The following is a 19,613-nucleotide window of genomic DNA, read 5'->3' on the forward strand; positions in this document are numbered from 1 at the left end:
AACCTTTAAATTGACATATAAGAAAGATGATGAACATGTGTGACCATATGAACACAAATTCACATATGAAAACATTCGTACAACCATATAAACAAAACTCGACATATATGAACCATTGTGTCAATTACGAATATAAATTGACATATATGAACACTTGTGTCAATTACGAACACAAATTGACATATATATATATATATATATATATATATATATAGTTGGTATAAATATGAACACATATTGACACAAATGAACATACAAAAGCTGATGAACATTTGTGACCATATGAACACAAATTCACATATATGAACATATGTACAACCATATGAACACAACTCGACATATATGAACTCTTTTGTCAATTATGAACACAAATTGACATATATGAACCCTTGTGTCAAATACAAACACAGATTGACATATGTGCACACTTGTGCTGTTTACGACTTTTTTTCCATATACACCCCCTGTTCATACATGAACAATTCTCATAAATATCGAATACTTGTTCACATTTGAATCATTAACAAAAAAACTGTAGAAAAATCTGGTGTCAGGGATCTTGCTGTTGGTTTTGATTCGATGACGAGATTAATTCCCGGATAGTTACATTGTTATTAATGGGCAATTATAAAACATCTCATTGTCATTAATGAGCGATTACAAAACATCTTATTGTCATTAATGGACAACTGAAATCTTTTTCCAAAATACTCATTGTAAATATTGTTCACTTATGTTACCTTGTCTGTGTATACAACTAATTACACTTTATGTCATGAATGATCTTAGCCACAAATTTCAAAGATCAATGGCCAAGATTTGTTAACAAAGTTAACACAATAAATTTGGTAAACATTTGAACCAGCCCCTATATAAATATATGTATATGTATGTGTGTGTGTGTGTGTATATATATATATATATATAGTATATCTAGTTTGGATTGCCATTTGTTGGGAAACGTTATGATTGCTGTAATTGGAAACATCCCATTTACTGCCGTTATACTGTCGAAATTGACTGGTAGCTTTTTTAAACCATAGGGTATCTATTCAAACGATCTCACCAAAAAGTACGGTGAGGATCCCTCGGCCTATCCCCTAGTTGATACCGACTTATGGAATGAGGCAGTTGGGTGATCCAAGAAAGACCGTCTATTTGGTTCGGGTACAATCAAGATCTCAATTTGGTTTACACCCTCACAATCAAACTCGAGTGGATCGTCTAATGTAGATAATCATCTGTGTACCTCTTTATTCTTTGATGTTATCTATTTCATTTATATTTCTTATTGGAAATTTTAACGTTTTATTGTATTTGTAGTTAATTAACGACTTACAGTCCCAAATTCAATAAATTTGCACTTGAGATGAGATCCGACAGAAGGAGGTTGACGAAATTCTCTGCGGAGAAGAGATCCAAAACAGGGAAGATGAGATCCGGAAGAAAGAACATGCAAACATGATGGATATGCTGAAGAGGTATTTATCACGGATTTATGGATTGTATATTTGTATTCAATTTTCAAGATCTTTATATTTTAGGATTTTTTATTAGGATGTTTTTTGTTTTTTTTTCCTATACCAGTTACATTTCTAACGGTTTTCAGGTGGAGAATCCGTCGGTAAATAATTAAATTTAAGCTTTATTAAAACAAATTTTCTGGCGGATTGTCCGACGGAATATCTGTCAGTAAATATTTTCATTTATTAAAAATAAAAAGCATTTCGTATTTTAAATAAGAAAAAACATTTTATAAAATATAATTACCGACGGAAATTCCGATGTTCAATCCATCGGAAATTTGTATTTTAATTATTGAAATTAAAACCGGTTATTATTTTGAATAAAAGTTTAAAAAAAGGAAATCACATTACCGACTGAATTTCCGTCAATAAAAATCACATTTTCTAAAGCTTTTAATTAATTCGAAAAAGTTATAGTATATTATAAAACTGTTCGATGGATTTTTCGCGGATTTTTCCGCTGAAAAATACAAATCCGTCAGAAATTCCATCAGGAAATTGAATTTAGCGGTGAGGGTTTTTCCGACAACAAGATATGTCGAAAAGGTGTGTTTCGACGGCAAAATGAAAAACCCATTTTTTAGTGGTGTAACAAAAAACGTGAGAGAAAATAATTTGAAAGGAGGCTTAATTGACCCAGTCACCATATATATGGCAATGACGTATCGTCCTCTCTCAACATTAAGGGGTCATTTACCTAAATGTTTATTCCGTAAGTGTTTATCATTAGGAGTCAATATTATAATTTATTTTATCAGATAAGATTGTAGTACATCAAAAGGGTATCGTATGCAACAATTTACCCGGTAAGCACTTACCCGAGTAAAAGTCATCACCCTCACTTACCGAATAAGACTCTCCATCTTTATCATTGCTCTTAGCTGGTAAGTTTTTTGACTCTTGCCATGTTCATCGGGTAAGGAAAATTACCCGGCAAACACTTACTGGGTAAATGTTTAGTAAACGGTCCCTAAGTAGGCTTCACTTTACGTTGTATCATGGAAAAAAAATTGTATGTCCCTGTTTTAGTTTTATGTTCTTGAATGTTCCAGTAATCATTTTAAAACATTATTTTTAATTTTATTAATTGGGGAAATAAACGAATAAACGATGTGTTGATAAGGATAAGAAGAAATGAAATTCTGGGACAAGTGATCTTTTCCCTGGATCGTGGAAGTCAAGTAATTTAATTAAAAACGACATAGATTTTTCACCGGAGCACCGTTAGTAATAGTGTTCTTCGATGGCTCACTGCCGTTGGTGATAACAGGTTCTTTTTGTAGTGATATAAGCTTTATTTTGAACGCTTGGAGGACCTTTTAATGTTTTGAAATATTATTGCAATCAACCATCAGTGTATAGTAATGTAATCTTTACTAGTGGTCACAAACACAGAACTGGTACAAAGTACTAAAATTAAACATGTACATGTATATAAATAAATTTTGCATCGACAAGCAAATAATAGCTTGAAGTTAACTCGTCCATCCGAACTATTCTGGTAACAATCAATTGAACTATCGCCTGGCGATCTTCTTGGAAAGCACGTAAAGCGAGAGCCATACAAGCAGTAGAAGTGTTATTGAGGATACAAGTGAGAGAAGAATAGAGGCTGCAAAGTGGAAACAGAAGGAACCATAAGTATGGCAGATCTTGTTCCATCTGCTATGAGAGTTTCCTTTGAGTCCAATGTAAGCTACTCCTCCTGCTGCTCCCGTTGCAGCAGCCACTATGCCCAACAGCAGCTACAACATATCCATTAATCGTAAGTTACTTTCCCCTAAAAATTGGTCTTTTAGGCCCCCACTTTGTGTTTATAGGAACAACAACTTTATGTTTTTTATAAAGCAACCATAGTAAATTGTTAGAACAAAGTTAAATGACCTAACAAATTCGATAGACAAAAAATCAAACAACCTGATAAGGTACAAGAACCGTTCTATTGGTATTTGAATAGAACACTTTTGAAACGTGTCATATATATATATATATATATAAATACTAATACGACACTTTTTATAATATGTCTTATAGAAAGGTTAATCGAACCGTTTAATTTTTTAAGTGTTATTAGGTTGTCCAACTTAATAGACCTTCTAATTTCATTGAATACTTATTAGGAGGTCCTAAAAACGTATTTCATTTTTTTAAGTATATAAACCCTCCTCACCTTTAGTGAAATTTAAATTCCTGACCTTCTAGGAGGTTAAAGGATACGATACTGCTAGGTCAAAGACTGTTTAGTTAAAAGACTTTTTTTTTTTGTAGTGTGGGATGAAACTTGGGACCATTTTCCAAAAAATTAGCATGGGTTAAGAGCTTACTGCATCTAGCATAACGAAATGAATCTGTAGCTTCGTGGAGATCCCTCCTGGCTTCATGAGTGACAGAACTGATACCAAACCAGTTATGATGCTGTACAAACTAGCCACCGAGAGTGCTGCTACGAAGTATCTGCATATCATAACCAAAAAAAAAAACAATATCTTATTCAATTCGATCTTCCAAACATGCGACATTAGAGTTAAAGTATTCTTAAACATACGATGACGAACACTTACATGTAAGCTGGGGAGTGATTGAACTTTGCATCCCTGGTTACGGTGATCCCCGGTGCAATCGGAATTTGTTTGGTTTGTTTAGAGGTGACCATAACAATGATCCCAACCAAGGCCGTTGCAAACAGCAACACCCTCAACAACACATCAAGCAACGCATGCTTCTTGAAACCACCACCTCCACCRGTATACTTTGGTGGTGGTGCCGACCCTATTTTCAGCGGCACCTCCATACTAGCGGCGGCATGTGGAGGAGTTGCGGTGTCATTGGATGCCATGGCTGCCGGAGATATGATCAGCAAAGTTTGGTTGGACCTTGGATAGAGTTGGTGGCGTGTACATTTATAGAAGATTAAGTCAACTGATTGGATGTTCAGACACGTATAGATCCAAGTAATATGATATGGTTGATTAATTATAGCTTGTTCATTCTTTCTTGATTATGTGGGCTTAATTAGTGGATATGTATGTATAGGTTTGCGGTTTAGACACGTATTAATATACGATTGGTCAATGCATGATAAAAGTCAAAGGTAGTTGGCCAACGGCTTATTTATTGCGCTCTTAATTATTGTAGATAATCTCGTTACGTTATTTTATTTAGACATTTCTCTAAAATAACAAAAAATAAACAGTTTTATTCTTAATTTTCTTTTAATATATTCTTTTTTAAAATAGAGAAAAATAAAAACTTAATATATTCTTCATTTAACTTATCAGGTAATATTTTTAATCTACTAAAATGATCATATTCAATATTTTTATCTGGTAAGCGTTTACCGAGTAAGAGTCATCACCTTTACTTACTGGGTAAGACTCTGGGTCTTTATCATCATTTTTTTTTTGTAAGGGTGTCCGGGCCAAAGCCCGACTAATCCCCGGCAAATTTGGAGGCTAAACATGGCCTCACTTAAATGTCGCCAACACTCCCTTCCCAGAGCTCGAACTCGGGTTCATAACTATGTCATGCCCAAGCCTTTACCACTAGGCTGGAAGGTCTTTGATTTATCATATTCATCTGATAAGGTAAAATGACCCGATAAACGTTTAGTAAATGGTCTTTTAGTTTTGGTTCTTTGATGTGTTTTATATCTACTAAGATAGTTTAGACATATGAAATAAATCTTTAATCTTCCATGTGATCGCTCTTATTTTTCATACTAGAATTGTATATATCAATACGCTTGATATTTTGATTATGAAGTTGAAAACTCTGGTCATCAACTATGATTTATGCTTCATTGTATTCCTTCTCCTTCATTTTGAGAGAACAACAGATCAATCTTCGGTTGGTTATTAGTTTATTAGAGTATTCTTATGTATTAAGGGTCAAAGTCTATCTTGTATTTGAACATATTTATCAGTTTGTTATCAGTTAGTTTTCTGAAACTCAAATTTAAAGCTTTGACGTATGTAATAAGTTGTAAAATTGATTTTTAACAGATTTAAAAACGTGAATAAAATGTTTTACAATATAGTAAACATATTAGTATGAATATAATCACATGTGAATATATTTGTGATTGAAATTTTGAAGACGTGATAGAGGTTTAAACAAGAATAGTGTCATAAAATGGAAATACGATAATAAATCTCAATATTAAGATCAAATGATAAGAATGATGTTATTAAAAATGGGGTTGTAACAAAAAAAATACTCATAATTTTTAATCGAAAATGGGCTCAATACAACAAAAATTGAAACAAAAAATATATAAATTAAAAATACGAGCATTTCGTTTTTTAATTTGACAACCGTATTATAATTCATGGTGTTCTAGAGTTCTTGTATTAAGACGTGCTAATTTTTACGTTTAAATTGCAGCTTGTTGAAGCTTACGTAAAACAGTTATTGAACAATAAGGAGATATAAAACATGTTTTATATCGAAGAAATATTGTTGAACAATCTTCCATAGATAGTATTATTACCCTTAAGTTTTGCTTGCATTACATGTGAAATATTTAAGTAGTCATTAGCATTTGGGCTTTGTTTAGTTTGTTGTATACGGTTAAGAGTTAATTGGTTCTTTAGTGGAAAGGTTGATATCGAATAAATCCCAACAATTTCAGGTGTCGAGAATATCGACCCTACCTTTCATAGCATGCTTTCCCGTCTGTGTCGCAACTGATCCAGACTACAACGAAATTCTTTAATCTAAACGGAATAAGTGATCTTGTGCAAGAAATGGATACAACAAGAAGCAATAAGTTGTTATCTCTCGTGTATTTCCTTATAAAACTCGCAATGATATTATTTGTTGCGACTATAACAATCAAGAGGATTATAACCTCCATGACCACAAAGGGATTTTTATTCCTCCTTGAATTTGAACCTGAGACCTCGAGACACCTTTAACCTTTGGAATCAAGTTCAAACCAATCAGACACCACTCTTATGGTTGATTATTTGGTATCTTATATTGAAGAAGATGTTTTTACTAAGGTTGATGAAGATATCATCGATAAGTTTCAGAAAATGAAAAATCCAGTCACCATTAAACCTATAAAGGTTGGAATATTATGAATATATATTATTATCTTTTTGGCATTTTCAGATAATTAATATTTATTTATATTTTAATTGGTACACCCCCTCGTATATATGCCTAGCTCTGCTGTATGTCCATCCTTATGAATCATAACCTACCCACAATTTTAATTGGGCTTTCAATTCAAGCAAGGAAGAAGGAACAAAGTAGGACTCTATTTTGTTTTTTCATTTTTCTTTGATCATTTTCTTGGCTCCATGACGCGGAGGACAGGGACCTTGGTGTTGTTGGAAGTCCATGATCGGGTCAATAGAAGCTTTGTGCTTAAACGCACATAATTTATGTTACAAGTCTCCTTTTTGAGATCCATGATACACCGATTTGAAGCTTAGAACGAGGAGCAGGCTTTGGATAAGCTTGGGATTTTTTAGGCCAAAGAACGTCGTCTAAACATGTTTTGAGACACGTATATGTTTTTTCTTCCTATTTTCTATTTTTTGTTTGTGCTTTTATGTTGAGCCCATCACTGCTTTTCAGGCCCTTTCATTTTGAACTCTTTATTTATTTGTAGAAGGTGTAAGATGGATAGTCGTCGTTTCAATTACAAGAACCTCATTTTTCATCGAGGTTATGAGTTCTCTTTGGATTCGAGTGTGAGACTAAAGTTTGGCATTAGATCAAATTGACAAGCTTTAGAAGAGGTGAATCCTGCGCATTCATAAAATCAACAGGTTTAATCTCGAGTTCCATTATTGTATGTTGTATCATGCCATCTTTGTTTTTTTCTTGAATCTAACTAAATGAGATCCACAATCACATTGTTTCTAACAATATCTTTAATTCAAGATTTGTATAAACAGGGAACAATTACCCCTAGCTAATTCATTCATTAAACCAAAACCCTTATTCATTAAACCAAAACCATCATGCAACACTAATTTTACTTTATCAGAAACTTAATTAGTCACATCATAGAATATCTGGTATTGCAACAAAGACGGTGAATAAAACAAAACATGAAACAAGATTGTCGTTATGAATTCTTGTCTTCAAAATCGAGTATGTGCAACTTCCCACATGGGTACATTTATATATGTGTGCATATATATACATACATACATATAGGGGGGGACTTCTTTTAAAAACCTTTCAATTTATGAGATCCATGAGATCTAATATATATCACAAGTCATATTAAAGCAAGGGTTAAATTAGGAAATTTGTAATTTTGATACATTTGAAATAAAATTTTCAATAAAGACTATTTTGAATATTTTACAAATTTTCTCTCTCCTGTCATCAACAAAATGATCTACAAACTAAACAAAACCAATCAAATAGCCTAACACATTGTAAACGCTCAGTAACTTAACAAGTATCACAAAGTAACCAATTGTGAATACAATTTGAATACAAAAACACCAGAAGACAAAAAACAAAAACTACAGATCACTAAAAATATTTTGTAATGACTTGGATACAAATTGTGAGCAAAATTAGTAATCAAGTTTGAACACCTGTCAAACTTCTAGGGTGAACCAAAAACCAAAAATCTATAATATCACGATGTGAACCACTATCAAATATGTTGTTTCAATTAAACATTGTGACCACCTATTCTTTCACACACTGTGATCACCTTGTGAAAAATGTGACACAATGATACTAAGAACAAAAAACAAAAAAAACTAAAGATCCCTAAAGTATCGTGTAAGGACTTGGATACACATTATAAACACCTACTTTTTTTATACATTGTGACCATCTTGTGAACATAATGTGACAAAACGACACCAAGAAAAAATACAAAAAATAAAATAAAGATCCCTAAAAGTATCGTAACCGGGTTATTGATTATAAAGTTCGAGGATGTTTTTAAATTAAGGTGGAATGTTGAGGGTTTTGTTCTATTTTTATGCTTAAAATGATTTTAAACTCTTTTAAACCCCACCATCTCAAGATTTATATGCATTATATGAGATAATCTTATTATCTCATTGGAATTGGGGAATAAAAGTGAAAAAGAAAATTGGTTAACTTCCTTTGTATTTTTGGAGCCGAGAAATTTGAAGCAGTTAAAGAAGGAAAAAAGGGAAGTTGATTATGTGATTACTTCTTAGATAATTGTTGTTGTTTTCAATCTTCATCTCATTGTGATTATAAGGTGAGTTTATTTATAACTTTCATTTTATTTGGTTGAAATTGGAACCATAGGGTTCCTTACATGGGAATGATATAAAATAGTTTTTGATGCTATCATTAGCATAATTGTGGAATTTTGATATGTTTATATCAAGTGAATGGAATAAGGGTAACATATCAAAGAGAGATGTATTTTGGTTATTAAGGTGACATATCAAGGAGAGGTGTATACTAGGATAAAGGTGACATAATGAATGGAATGTAAAAATATGTGTTTTTGATCAATTTCGAAATTGTTGTTGCATCCTTTTGATGCAATGATCTTGAGTTTTTGCATATGTGTGATGCGATGACTTAAGTTATCGCATCCAATTGATGGGATGAATGGATTTTGACGCATCCTTATGATGCGATGAGTGAGTTTGTCGCATCCTTGTGATGCGACATAATGAACTTATCACATCCTATTGATGTGACAAGTTGGGTTTATCACACCAGTGTGATACGATGAGATGGGTCCTCGCACAGTGTGTTTCGAGGAAATGGGGTTGTCTCATCCATAAGATGCGAGGAATTTATGTTTTCATCTATCTGATGCGATGAGTTTAATCATAATGTGATAAATGAGTTGTTTGACTATTTGATGCGAGAATTGGATAATGTCTCATCATTTTGATGCAACAAAAGAGGTTTGTTTTATTAAAGTACTGTTTATTCGTTATTGATACAAATAGGACTTTATACAAGTGTTTTGGTGATTATTCACCCTGTAGTAGCACCAAAGGGATTTCTCACCAAACCTCAAGGTCTAACCCTCATTTTGATGTTTTAAAAATGTGCATTATAGGTCGGGCACAACCAGATGATCAGGGGGAGGGAAAATTATGAAGAGTTATATATGCTTGCATTGAGATGTTGGTATAACATGTTATCTTTTGTATTTTGAATACTTGTTATGTATAAAAATTTTGTATAGGGATTTTATGGAAAAATTTGGTAGTTACATTGTAATGTAGCTTTTATAGATATTGGGACCGAATGTCTATAGTTGTATTTCTTTGTATATGGAAATATGATCTCGGGGTGTTACAAGTTTGGTACCAGAGCATGAGTTTATTTTATTCGATGAGTTAAAAGTTTCCTATATATGGAAGTTATAGATTTTTTATTCATGACAGAATAAATTAATTAAATGCATTTATGAGTTGATTACATTATCTTTTATAATTATTTAATAAAAACATAATTATGTTAAATGAGTGGTTCACATTGGATCTTACGAGTTTCACAAATTTTAGGTTCTCTTTTGATTAAGCCCCCATACATATATATATATATATACATATATATATATATATATATATATATATATAGGTTGGTTCAAATACTAACCCATTTTTTTGTGTTAACTATGCTAACCAACATCAACCAATCATGTTCCATCTTCTAGTTAAGTTCAAATGTAACTCACATATTAAATGTAAGGGTATTTAGGTAAATTGTCAATTTTTTGTAACTCCCAAATATTTTAATTGGGAGTTACAAATCTTCAAATATCACTAATTGATCTTCATGTAATAATGACATGAAGTTTCATATTTGTTCATCTTAATGATTTTTATATTTTACTCTTCCTACAATTATTTTGATATTGTAAATTTCAAAAAAGTCCATTTTCTAAAGATTACCACTACTAGAAAACCAGGTATCAGCGACAAATATCAGCGAGGGAAATTTTCCCTCGCAGATCAGCGAGGGAAATGACAAAAAACTCATTCCCCCGCTAATCCTTCGCTGATCAGCGAGGGAAAACTTCCCTCGTTGATCTCTCGTTGATCAGCGAGGGATTAGCAAGGGAATATCCAAAAAACTCATTCCCTCGCTGATCTGCGAGAGAAAGATTCCCCGCTGATCCCTCGTTGATCAGCGAGGGAAATTCCAAAAAACTCATTCCCTCGCTGATCCCTCGCTAATTTGCGAGGGAAATTTCTTCTAAAAATTCCCTCGCTGATCCCTCGCAAAATCAGCGAGGGATCAGCGAGAGATTTTTCTATTTTTTCTATTTTTCCTATTTTCTCATTTTTATGTGTTATATGTACATATTTTTATGTGTTGATATCGTATGTATGGATAATCATATAGTAAAACCTTACAACGACAATGAGAATGAAAAAACTAAAAGCATCTACGAATACATTCGAAATTCGAATTCCGAAAGTGAAGAAATCAAACTGTTCATATTGGTAAGTGCTCAATATTTATTTTTTTGCTTCGTTTAAATGAACAGTTATTACCTTCGAGAATTATCAACTATACTTGTTGCAATGACTGTTGTTGACATGTTGAACATATGTGTTCGATTTGTTTCACATATACATCCATTTGGTTCACGCACATGTTCACTAAAACGTCGACACATGTGTTCACTGGTGCACATATTTGTTCAGTTGGTTCACACAATATGTCCATTTTTCACACACATGTTTCAATTGTTCATTAGGTTCACACATACTTCCATTTACTAAACCCCATGTGTGAACACTTGAGGGACATATCAGTATATTTGTGAATAAAGGGAAGATAAGTGTTACATGTATGTTCATCCTGATTGAAATACTAACACATTACAATTAATAAATTGAACATCAAAACATGAACATACTTGTATTTGTTGCAAAGACGTCGAGTTTGCATCATATAATATGAACTTTTAACTTGAACAAATAACTACTTTTAACCAAATAAAGCCTTCATATTTATTTAACCTTTTTGAACATTCTCTGGTACAGTTGAAGGCTGTTTCCCTTCTCAAGTAATTCGTCTATCAACAAACATCGGTGTGTCTTGATCTGCATCAACATCCATGAATGAACAATGTGAAATAAGTTACCAAATCATGCTTTTTATTATACAATGTGAAATACTAAATGGAGTTCCACATGTTATCACCACACAATGAAAATAACATATTATGATTAAAGTTGTGAACAAGTAAGTGTGATACATATAGGGGATCAACCCCGATCGAATCAGTGAACAGTAAGGAACAAAACAACATTTTTTGAACATTAAATGCATATAAATGTTACATGCATGTTAATCCCCAATGAAAACTTACACATTATAAGCAAAAAATTGAAAAAACAGGACATGAACATATTTTTATTTTTTGATATTTTTAATCTTTGTATCACATAACCAATAGAACTAAGAACTTCAAGTTTAACAGATAAAGCCTTTATACTTAGTTTACCTTTTTCGACTTCACTTGCTGCCGTTGAATGTTGTTTCCCTTCTATTCTTTCAATCCGAGTAACTCGTCTACCACTAGACCTTATGGTTTCTGGTTCTTCATCGACATCCACTGGGTTGTCTATTGTATTCTTGAAGTTCGAAAACAAATACTTCTTCATTATACGCTCGCTCTTTCTCCTTGTTGAAGTAGAAGTTGAGAAATATTTAAACAGTTTACAAGTAGTGATCAAAGATGAAAAGCCCTAATTCTTGCAAACATACCTCTGTTCTGGATGCCGTCTCCTAGTAATCCTTCCAAATCCCCCATTGTTTTGATGAAGATTATGAACCTAATTTTTAGCTACTGATTGAAGATATTGATTGATCAAATTGACGGTTTCTTTATTGATTGGAAGTTACAGAATAGGCTGACAAAATAGGATACGTTAAGATCATTCAGTTTTTACCATTCTACCCTCTGATCCATTGTGAACCTAATTTTTAATTAATATTGTAATTTAATAATTAATTGTTAGTCTCAATAAATGACAATCGTTGGATGTTCAAATCAACGACCAAGATCGGTTAACAAATTTAACACGATAATCTTGGTTTGTATTTGAACCATATATATTATATATATATATATATATATATATATATATATTGACAGGTTCAAACGAGAACATTAACTATAAATAGAATAAGAAAATGGTCGAACCACATGTGATTTACACTGAAACCACGTGTAAAATCACATGTGATTCACGCGACTTTAGCCGCGATCTGAGGTCGCAGGCTACATCGCTCACACACCTTTAGGCTAACTCTTAGTGTAAAATCACATGTGATTACCCTTTTTTGTGTTTCTTATATGAGGGCTTAATCATTTGAGAGCTACACATATTGCGATAATTGTATGCGATAATTGTGAGAACTTTTATCTTAAAGTATTGTTTCACATGATTTTACTCTTCTAAGTCTATATTTCATCTCTTCAACAAGTTTAGTAATGAGCATAACGGCCCTATTGTTTCGATGGATAGAGGAACCTTCCCCAAACTAACGAAGAGATCTTGGCGACCCAATTAGTCCGTTCTTGCAAGAGGGGTGTATGTTAAATAATATTTCCTTATATATTGATGAACATATATTTGTTTAACAATGTGTTTGCTTCATGTGTATGTGGTTCACTATGTGAAAAAATTTTACGTGCAATTTTTGTTTTACAAACGAGTTAAAAAGGTTCATACTGTAAAACAAACATATTGTGAAACAAGTATACGTTAATCAATATTTTAGATTCTAGTTTTAGGTGGAAAAAATATTAAATAACAAAGTATGTACTAGTTCTCAAGGTTATCATAATTTCATGTTTTCTCAAAAAAGGTATATATATATATATACACATATATATATATATGGAGCGAGAGAGAAAGGGAGGATATAAAACGAGAATAATAACTATTTAAGTGAATACCAAAACGGTCAAATTACCTGCAAAATCATATGTAATTTTACAGTAACGGTCAAAAAGGCATGGTGACTTCGCCCGTGACTTTAGGTCGTGGGGCAAAGTCGTATGAATCACATGTGATTTTGTACGTGATATTAGTATAAAATAACATATGATTCGATCTTTTCTTATTCTCCTAAATAGATCTTATTATCTTTTAAACACGAATATATATATATATATATATACATACTTGGGATCATGTGAAACAAGGTTGTTTTCATGAGACACGATTTTTATACTTGAAACTTCATAGCAAAACACTATGAAAGTAACCTTCACAGTATTTTTGCTGTGAAAGTGCGACTCCTTTTACCTTCACAACATTTTGTTGTGAAGTTTCAAGAGTAAAAATCGTGTCTCATATGAACCCAATCATATGTGTGTGTGTGTATATATATATATATATATGTAGAGAGAGAGAGAGAGAAAGAGTTTGGTTTAAATGTTAACCAAGATTATTATGTTAACTTTGTTAACCAAGCTCAACCAATGAAAATCCATCTTTTATCTAGGTTCATATTCATCTCATAATTTAACGACAAGGGTAAATATGTAATTTTAGTCTGTATGTAACTCCCATATCATTAATTGAGAGTTACAAAATCAAAAAATCTCGTATTGTTGTTGATTTACTATTGATCTTGTTTTTCTATAATATTGATTAGTCTATCTATAATGTTCTTGAATTTGTGATTGCTAAAAGAGAATCGATAGTAAAGTTTATCGTTCAAACTAATATGGATAAACCCATTGGAAAATAACTCGACAACAATGGGAAGGTTAAAATGGTTTACGATGACAATCGGACTTCGAGTTCCGGAAGTGAAGACAATAATCAAAGCGTTTGTATTGGTAATTGATTAATATGTTATTGTATTCGTTTTAATCGAAATTATGTTGATTATGATGTTTTTGTGTTTTTTATAGTTCATATTGTGTTGGTAGTTTTTTCTTTAATCATTACTACGAGACCAATTCATATGTTCAAATGGAATGAGTTCATCGTCAACTTAATTTGTTATGCAATCCAATTCTGATAACCATTCGGCTTCATTAGCTGGTTGTGATGCTTGATATACCATATACTGCAACTAGTGTTCATATACGTTCAAGTGTGTTCATATATGTTCTAGTAAGGACATGAATCAAGCCATCTTATATTGAATTTATAGTTTTTGTTAATTTATTATTGATCTTTTTTTTAATATTGATTTTTCTATCTATAATGTTTTTGAATTTGTGATTGGTAGAAAAAAAGACCCGGTAGTAAAGTTTTCGGTATCGTTCAAGCTATTATGGATAAACTCATTGTTTATAATGAAGGAACTATTGTTCACAAGTTCATATTGTGTTCATATGTACACTAGCTACATATCTCAACATTGGCTCGTTCCTGAATATGTTCATAATAAAGGAACTATTGTTCACAAGCTGTTCATATTGTGTTTATATGTACACTAGCTGCATATCTCAACATTGGCTCGCTCYTGAATGTGTTCATAATGAAGGAAATATTGTTCACAAGTGTTCATATTGTGTTCATATGTACACTAGCTGCATATTTCAACATTGACTCGCTTCTGAATGTGTTCATAATAAATGAACTATTGTTCACAAGCTGTTAATATTGTGTTCATAACTTTTATTTATTTATTTCCTTTTGTGTAACAGCTATTCTTATTATATTTATATTATGTTCATAAATGCTATACAGTCCAAGTTCATATATATATATATATATATATATATATATCAATTTTTGTTCGTATTTGACACAATGGTTCATATATGTGTGTGTGTTCATATGGTTCTTATATTAACAAAAATAATGAGATTTTTTGATTTTGTAACTCCCAATAAATGATACAAGAGTTACATAAAAAAGAAATTACCTAAATACCCTTTTCCCCTTTGTTCACATATGTTTTTTGAAATTGTAAATTAAATTTTTTTTTATCATGATTAATCACAACCGTTTATTGTAAGAATTAATGGCCAAGATTAGTTAACAAAGTTAACACAATAATTTTGGTTAACATTTGAATCAACCCTGATATATATGTATATATATATATATATGTGTGTGTGTGTGTGTGTATATATTTATATATATATATATAGAGAGAGAGAGAGAGAGAGGAGGAGGTTTACTTTGCAAACCATATTATTTGTACAAATCATACAAATCTCATTCAATCAATTATAATTTTTCATTTTGTTCATTTTTTTTTGTAATTATGAGAAATTGATTAATCATTTTTATTGTGGAGGGTGTTAATCATGGATATTATCATTTTTATTATTTTAATTTTAGAGAAATTATGAAACATTTTCATTAAAATTTCATGAAGCATTATATGAAACAATTTCATAACCATATATGAAACAACTTCATCAAAAAAAGTATTATATGAAATAATTCACAAGATTAAATAATTTCATGAAAAAATTTCATAAGATTAAGCAATGAAATCGACGGATGAGAGTGGTTATATGTAGGGGTGATTTCATCTATTGATAACTTTGTGAACCAATCTTATCCATTGATCTTTCAAATTTTTGGTTGAGATCATTCATGACATAAAATGTAAATAATTGCATATATAGACAAGATAACATAAGTGGACAATGTTTACAAAGGGTATTTTGGGAAAAGATTTTAGTTGTCCATTAATGATAATGAGATGTTTTGTAACTGCCCATGAATTAATGACAATGAAATGTTTTGTACCCCGTTAATGACAACACGATGATTTGTAATTGTCCATTAATAACAATGTCACTAGCCGGTAATTAATCTCGTCATCGAGTCGAAACTGACAGCATGATCCCCTTCATCAGATTCTTTTAACATCTTTTTTGGTTAATGGTTCATGTGTGAACAAGTATACGATATTTATGAGAATGGTTCATTTGTGAACAAATGTGTATATAGAAAAAGTTCGTAAAGATTTTTGTAACATTCATCTTTTAATTTAATAAACACATACAGTAAGTAGTCTCATTCATATATGAAATAAATATGGAGTGATACCTGATGCACCTACAAACAAACATCAAATTGTGCTTATGAACAATGTTCATGTGTTTACTTTTGAACATTATTCAAAAAAAATTAAATAATTGGTAATTTGTACATACCTAGTTGTCGTTACATGCATGTGGTTATCAAGTTCACATATGAATACAATATTTTTTTAAATGTAGAAACGAAATGGTTCACCTATGAACAAGTGTTTACTCAGGTATAATTAAGAAATGTAACTGACAATTAATTTACTTGGAATAATTAAGAAATATATCCGACAATTAAAATCGAGTAATTAAAAGTCAAGTAATTTGATAATTTTTCAAAAAATGAAGTGTTGGATTTTCGACGACCGGAATCCGCCAGAAATGGAAATCCGTAAGTAAAATTGATTTCGGTGTTCCTTCTTCCAGCAAGACATTCTGCAGGAAATCCCTAGGTATACCCGATCCATCAGAAAAAACCCTATTTTATAGTGGGATCATTTCTCCATAATATATGTTGGAACATCTTTTCTCTTCTTAACAACTCTTTTGAAAAATAATTTAATAAGTTGCATGTATTCTTCCATATACGGCCCGAAAGGACTTGTAATTTTAATGTAATCAATATCAATGAAGTACAATCGTTATCCATTATAAACCTTCATAGACACAAAACTGGCACAAAGTAAAACATGTACATAAAAAGCTTACACGACAAAAAACGAATAACATGGGAAATGAATAGTTTCAGTATCGAGAGCCATCTACTATCTTCTTGCGATCTTCTTGGAAAGCACGTAAATCGAGAGCCAAACCAGGAGTAGAAGAGTTATGGAGGATATGAGTGACAGAAGAATAGAGGCCGCAAAGTGGAAACAATAGGAACCATATGTATGACATATCTTGTTCCATCTGCTATGAGAGTTTCCTTTTAGTCCTATATATCCAACTCCTCCTGATGATCCTGTTGCTGCAGCCACGATTCCCAAAAGCAACTACACAACATGTACTCGTCTTAGCTTAATTCATTCATTCGTGTTCAATTCATACCGACAAAACTTCATCCGTACAAATAATACTTAATTAAAAATTACAACCAAACACCCCGGCCCGTTAGTTTCTTTCTTTTAAGATAGCACAAATGTGTCTTCTTTTCTTTTTCAAGTGAATATTTTGCTTGAATGATGTTCAAATTAAACATGGATCCCTTCACTACGACAAAAATGAGTTATTTAGAATGTACAAATGTCCTAATAGAGTACTTAACAAGACATTGAGTTTATAGATCCAATAAACTAAAAATGTTACAATAACTACTTGTTAGGACGAAGCTAGACCACCAAACAAGTTCTATAAAGGAAACACAATTATTGCTCCTATAAATTTAAACTAAATAGCAGTGTATGTATTTCAATAAATTAGTGTGTCTCATGAGCTTACCGCATCGAGCATCACAAAATGCAACTGTAGCTTCGTGGAGATCCCTCCTGGCTTCATGAGTGACAAAACTGATACCAGACCAGTTATGATGCTGTACAAACCAGCCACCGAGAGTGCTGCTACAAAGTATCTGCATATCATAACACAAAACAATTAAAACTATATATATCGTATTCAATGCCATTTGAGCCAACGGTCATGGATATTAAATATCTTAATTGAATACTCAATGAGACCCTTTTATTAAAGTACTCTATTAAGACATATGTAGATGCTAAAAGACTCGTTTTATTGTAAGGTATGCTACACTTACATGTAAGCTGGTGAGTTACTGAATTTTGCAGTCCTGGTTACAGCAAGGCCCGGTGCGACCGGAATCTGTTTGGTTTCTTCAGAAGTGACCATCACGATGATACCAATCAAGGCAGTTGCAAACAGCAAAACCCTCAACAACACATCAAGCAACGCGTGCTTCTTGAAACTTGCAGAACCTCTACTACGGTTGTACTCCGGTGGTGGTGTTGCTGCTGTTTTCAGCGGCACCTCCATACTAGCTGCGGCATGTGGATGAATTGTGGTGTCATTAGATGCCATGGCTGCCGGAGTTTAGATTAAAAGAAAGTGAAGTTTGTGTTTTTGGAAAGTATGATTGGATATACAGTATTCATATGTGCATTTATAGAAGGATTTGTCAACTGATTTGGCACAACATATGGATGGTGTTCACATATGAATAGGTGATTGAATTCTGATATACCCTTGATTAGCATGTTCACACAGCGTATGGTGATCTGGTCAAGAAGGGATTACTTATGGGTTTTGTTTGCTTTGGTCTTTGTTTACGTAAGTCAAAGCTCATGGTTACGGTGGTTGGCCATCGACGGCCTATTTTATACCTCTTTTCTTCCAACAACAGCCGCCTATTAGAATATGGGGATGTGGGGGTGTTTTTATGGTCAATTTTGCTTTTTGTTGATATATTTATTTGGTTTTCTTTTTGGTTTTTGTGGTTTTTGTGGTTTTCTAACTTTCTTGTTTTGATCCATAAAATTTGTTTGTTATAAGTTTATCATCGTAGTTTATATTTTTGTATGTTTTTGGTCTCTCAGAATAATGGATGTTAAGTTTTATCTATTGAGTAAGGGTATTTTAGGTTTTTTTCTCATTTTTTAATTGTTTTTAGTTAAAAAATTAAATAAAAATCGGGTATGTGTGTGTGTTTGGAGGTTCAAATGAGAACACAATCATTTTATGAAAACACGATAACATATATACTTATCACATGTGATAATGGATGTGAAAGACCCTTGTGTGTGCGGACGACTTGATCCGCGACCTAGGGCGCGCCAAATCGCTTGTATCCCTAATTTAGTATTACATATGATTGACTAAAGAGAGTGTTCTGTCCTTTTTGTAAAATTCATTTTTGATTTCGTTTGAATCATTCCCTATATATACACACATACACACACACACACACACACATATATATATATATATAGAGAGAGAGAGAGAGAAAGAGAGAGAGAAAGAGAGGTAAGATCAAATGTTAACCAAAGTTTTTGTATTAACTTTATTAACTATTTCAACCAATCACAATTCATGTTTCTATTAGGTTTTTATCTAGCTTACAATTTAATGCCAAGGTTAGTCGAGTAATTTCATTTTTTTTATGTAACTCCCATATTATT

The 19,613-nt window shown here is 32.1% G+C and overlaps 2 protein-coding genes across 2 annotated transcripts; both read right to left on the bottom strand.

Moving 5' to 3' along the window:
• Positions 1-2,885: 2,885 nt before the first annotated feature.
• On the bottom strand, positions 2,886-4,466 carry LOC112529316 (CASP-like protein 1). Its single transcript, XM_025140540.1, has 3 exons — positions 4,088-4,466; positions 3,851-3,980; positions 2,886-3,271 (listed from the first exon to the last, which is right to left on the bottom strand). Exons 1-3 carry the CDS (start codon positions 4,360-4,362, stop codon positions 3,044-3,046), a joined length of 633 nt encoding a protein of 210 aa, XP_024996308.1. The 5' UTR covers positions 4,363-4,466; the 3' UTR covers positions 2,886-3,043.
• Positions 4,467-17,113: 12,647 nt separating this feature from the next.
• Positions 17,114-18,655, bottom strand: LOC112529545 (CASP-like protein 1). The gene is made up of 3 exons (XM_025140865.1): positions 18,236-18,655; positions 17,923-18,052; positions 17,114-17,477 (listed from the first exon to the last, which is right to left on the bottom strand). The coding sequence occupies exons 1-3, from the start codon at positions 18,514-18,516 to the stop codon at positions 17,250-17,252; spliced, it is 639 nt and encodes a 212-aa protein (XP_024996633.1). The 5' UTR covers positions 18,517-18,655; the 3' UTR covers positions 17,114-17,249.
• Between the last annotated feature and the right edge of the window lie 958 nt (positions 18,656-19,613).

This window comes from Cynara cardunculus (assembly GCF_001531365.2).
Source record: "Cynara cardunculus var. scolymus isolate 2C chromosome LG 16, CcrdV1, whole genome shotgun sequence".
NCBI classification, from domain to species: domain Eukaryota; kingdom Viridiplantae; phylum Streptophyta; class Magnoliopsida; order Asterales; family Asteraceae; genus Cynara; species Cynara cardunculus.